The 3,084-nt window shown below is 45.8% G+C and overlaps 1 protein-coding gene across 1 annotated transcript in view; it reads left to right on the forward strand.

Moving 5' to 3' along the window:
• The window catches only part of cfap61 (cilia and flagella associated protein 61), a 50,642-nt gene that overhangs the window by 11,458 nt on the left and 36,100 nt on the right, over nt 1–3,084 (forward strand). The window contains exons 4-6 of the mRNA XM_015378986.1: nt 307–415; nt 1,099–1,257; nt 1,334–1,422. Coding sequence (XP_015234472.1) covers nt 307–415; nt 1,099–1,257; nt 1,334–1,422 — 357 coding nt within the window. The remainder of the gene's footprint in view (nt 1–306; nt 416–1,098; nt 1,258–1,333; nt 1,423–3,084) is intronic.

Raw genomic sequence — 3,084 nt, forward strand, 5'->3', positions numbered from 1 at the left:
ACATAAATGGGTACAGTAACAGCCAACATCTAGTTCTTATTTAGCTTTTTGTTCAGTGATCGGAGAGGAGGTCACCTTCCTCTGATGCTCCTCCTGGCCAGAGGCAGCCGTTGCTGAGCAAGCTCTGCACTGGTGGCACTGCAGTCCTGTAGAGACAACCTGATGTCTGAGCCTCTCCGCTGAAGTTCCTCCAGCCGGTCCAGATGGACTCGTTAGACGCTTCACCATGTTTTTTACGGACCTGAAACCGGGTCAGAACAGTGAAACAGTGAAGCTGTAACTGTGCTGTGTGTCTCTGTGCTACAGGGCTGCGGATTATGATGACATCATGCTGATGGTCAGACGGCAGGAGACGGAGCTGCCGGCACTGATGGACTTGATACAGAACCAGAACTGCCATGCTACCCTTCTGGAGGTCCGTTCCTCTCTTTCTATGTGATCTAATGTAAGAACAGCAGCGGTTCCCTCAGGACCGGACCGGACAGAACCGCCTCCCCGGCAGGCGCTCTGACTGACAGCAGCAGATGGCGGACTGACGCTCGGCCAACGCACGCTCCCAATGAACATATGGAGTCCAGACAAGAGAAGCATTTCTGGGCTCCTCCAGCGACTCTGCTCAGAACCGCAGGGGCAGCGCCGTCCCTGGTGGTTTGGACCGCTCCTCGGCGCTCCACTTAGAACCTGTCATTTCTGCAGCAGGTTAGAGGTTCAGAAAGAATCAGCAGAATCAGATCCGTTGATCCGGTTCATTCCTTTAGAGACAGCATTAAAAGTCAGCTGAGAACAAAACATAGAGAAGAAAAGGGACAAGAAGAGAGGGACACAACCTAGAACAGATAATGGATGTCTATTCTATTATCATTTCTATATCTGTAGAAATGTCTGTTCTATGTGTTGTCTTCTCTGTTCAGAGGGCCCCCTGCCTGTCTTTGCCTAGGGCCACAGATTTCCTAAATCCGCCCCTGTTCTCCAGGTTTCTAAACCATTAGAGACGTTCCCATGATCCCGATCAGGAACATTCAGGAACCGGAGCAGGAATGAGAACCCATTAAGAGAAAATCCTTGAAGGTGATGGGTTCTGGTTCTGGTTTTCTTTAGTCTCCAAAGGAGGAAGGACGCGTCGTGGGCTTCATCACAGTCACCTCTGCGCTTCCTGAGGAGCTTCTGCTGGAGAACTTTGACCTCAGCCAGTTTGAAGGTTTCTACAGAGAAGAACAGCAGAGGGAAGAAGAGCCGAATCAGAACCGTCAGAACCAGGTAACGTATCACAGACGCCGCTCTCAGCTGGAGCTCATCAGAACCAGGATCCATCACGTCTGCTGTCTCTCTGCAGGACCAGCAGCGTCCGACCTGCCCGGATCCCACCGGGCCAAACTGCTTCTGCATTCAGCAGTTTATAGCTGAGAGGGAATTCCAGAGCAGGTAAACACCTGTTAGATGCTAACTGAGGTTAGCATCTGACTGGGAATGCGCTGAGGAGGATGGGCCTCCTGGTGGAGCCGACGGCAAGACAAAGCCACCAGGATAGGTGCTAAACCGTCCGCTAAAAGTCCGGTTGCCTCCAGTTTAGTGGTCGCCGTGACCCGGATGACTGAGAATTCAGGGTGGGATCAGGATTCCTGTTTCCTGTTCAGGGTTGGAAGGTTGATCCAATGGATCTCCTCAGGTGAGGAATGTTGGAGCTAACTGGACCAGAACAGCAGACCTCCCAGTCCACCATGTCCTCCTCCATCAGCAGAACCTCGTCCAGCACCAACGCGCGTCTTAGTCTGGGTTCGGTTCTGGTCCACTCTGCCTCCCTGTGATTCTTCAGTTCACAGAGGTGCTGCTCAGTTTCCTAAAGACCCCATATTTAGAGCAGACTGAGGTCTGGACTTTGACTAGACCGCTGGGATTGATTCCCAGAAGTAGCTTTTTAATCTCACTCCTGCAGCCATTTTGTCCCCTTTTCTCCTTCAACCAGCCAGACATTACTTACATAGACGCCTCACTGGATGCTGTGGGCAGCAAGGTCAATATGCCTAGAGGGCGGCCATATTGGATCAGACAGCTGCTGTCAGAATGGAGAGGAGGCGCCTAGATCTCATTTAATCACATGGAAAACGAGTCAGAGAAAAAATTACAATAATCTCTGACACGTCACAACCACTTAAAAGCCCAAAAGAAATGTTAAAATTATCTTTCAGTTAGATTACACAGATTTATTCAGATTAAAACCTATTTAAACTAAATGAGATATATGCAAATTTATATATTTTGCAAATAAATATTAATGATAAACACAAAGTTTTATATTAATATATTGTAAGATAATTTTTTAATCTTGCTAACTGCTAAAATTTGTTTTGGGCTTTTAAGAATTTGTGACATGTAAGAGATTAATTTAATATTATCCCTGACTCGTCTTTCATGTGATTAAAATCAGATCTAAGGCGACCCTGCTCATTCTGACAGCAGCTGTCTGAACTGTGGTCTGATCCAAGATGGCCGCCCTCTCAGCATGTCAGCCAGCTTCCAATGAGGCGTCTACGTATATAATGCCTATGAACCAGATTGGCTCTGAGTCGTGACCTTTGACCTTTACCCCCCTAACCCAGGTGGAGTTTTTTTTATTTTTTTATTTTATTTAACCGATGTACGTTACACCAGGTACCAGTACAGAACTGCATTCATTGCATTCAAAGAAAGTGCATAAAGCATATCTTAATTCAGAGGAAGACCAAATATAAACGGAGAGGGAACAATAATAATAGTAAAAATAAAATAATAATAATAATAAAAGGGGCAACATTATATTATACATAGATTCAAGAACAGGGCATTAAACCAGCAGATTAAATTTACTCACAAAAGAAAGAAAATTACCAGCACTTATTGTTCTTACAAATTCTAAAGGTTTAACATAAGATTTTATCTCATTTTTCCAAAGAGATATAATTTTATTTATTTGTTTATTTGACAGGGACAGTACAATTAAACATTGCAACCAAACAGGTGGCCGATGTCCAAGTACATAAGGCTTGTAGCCATGAGCTAATTTGCAGCCTTCGTCCCTGGTTAGGCTAACAGGCCTGGTTAGGCTAA

The sequence above is a fragment of the Cyprinodon variegatus genome, unplaced genomic scaffold (genome assembly GCF_000732505.1).
Source record: "Cyprinodon variegatus isolate N-32 unplaced genomic scaffold, C_variegatus-1.0 Scaffold183, whole genome shotgun sequence".
NCBI lineage: Eukaryota > Metazoa > Chordata > Actinopteri > Cyprinodontiformes > Cyprinodontidae > Cyprinodon > Cyprinodon variegatus.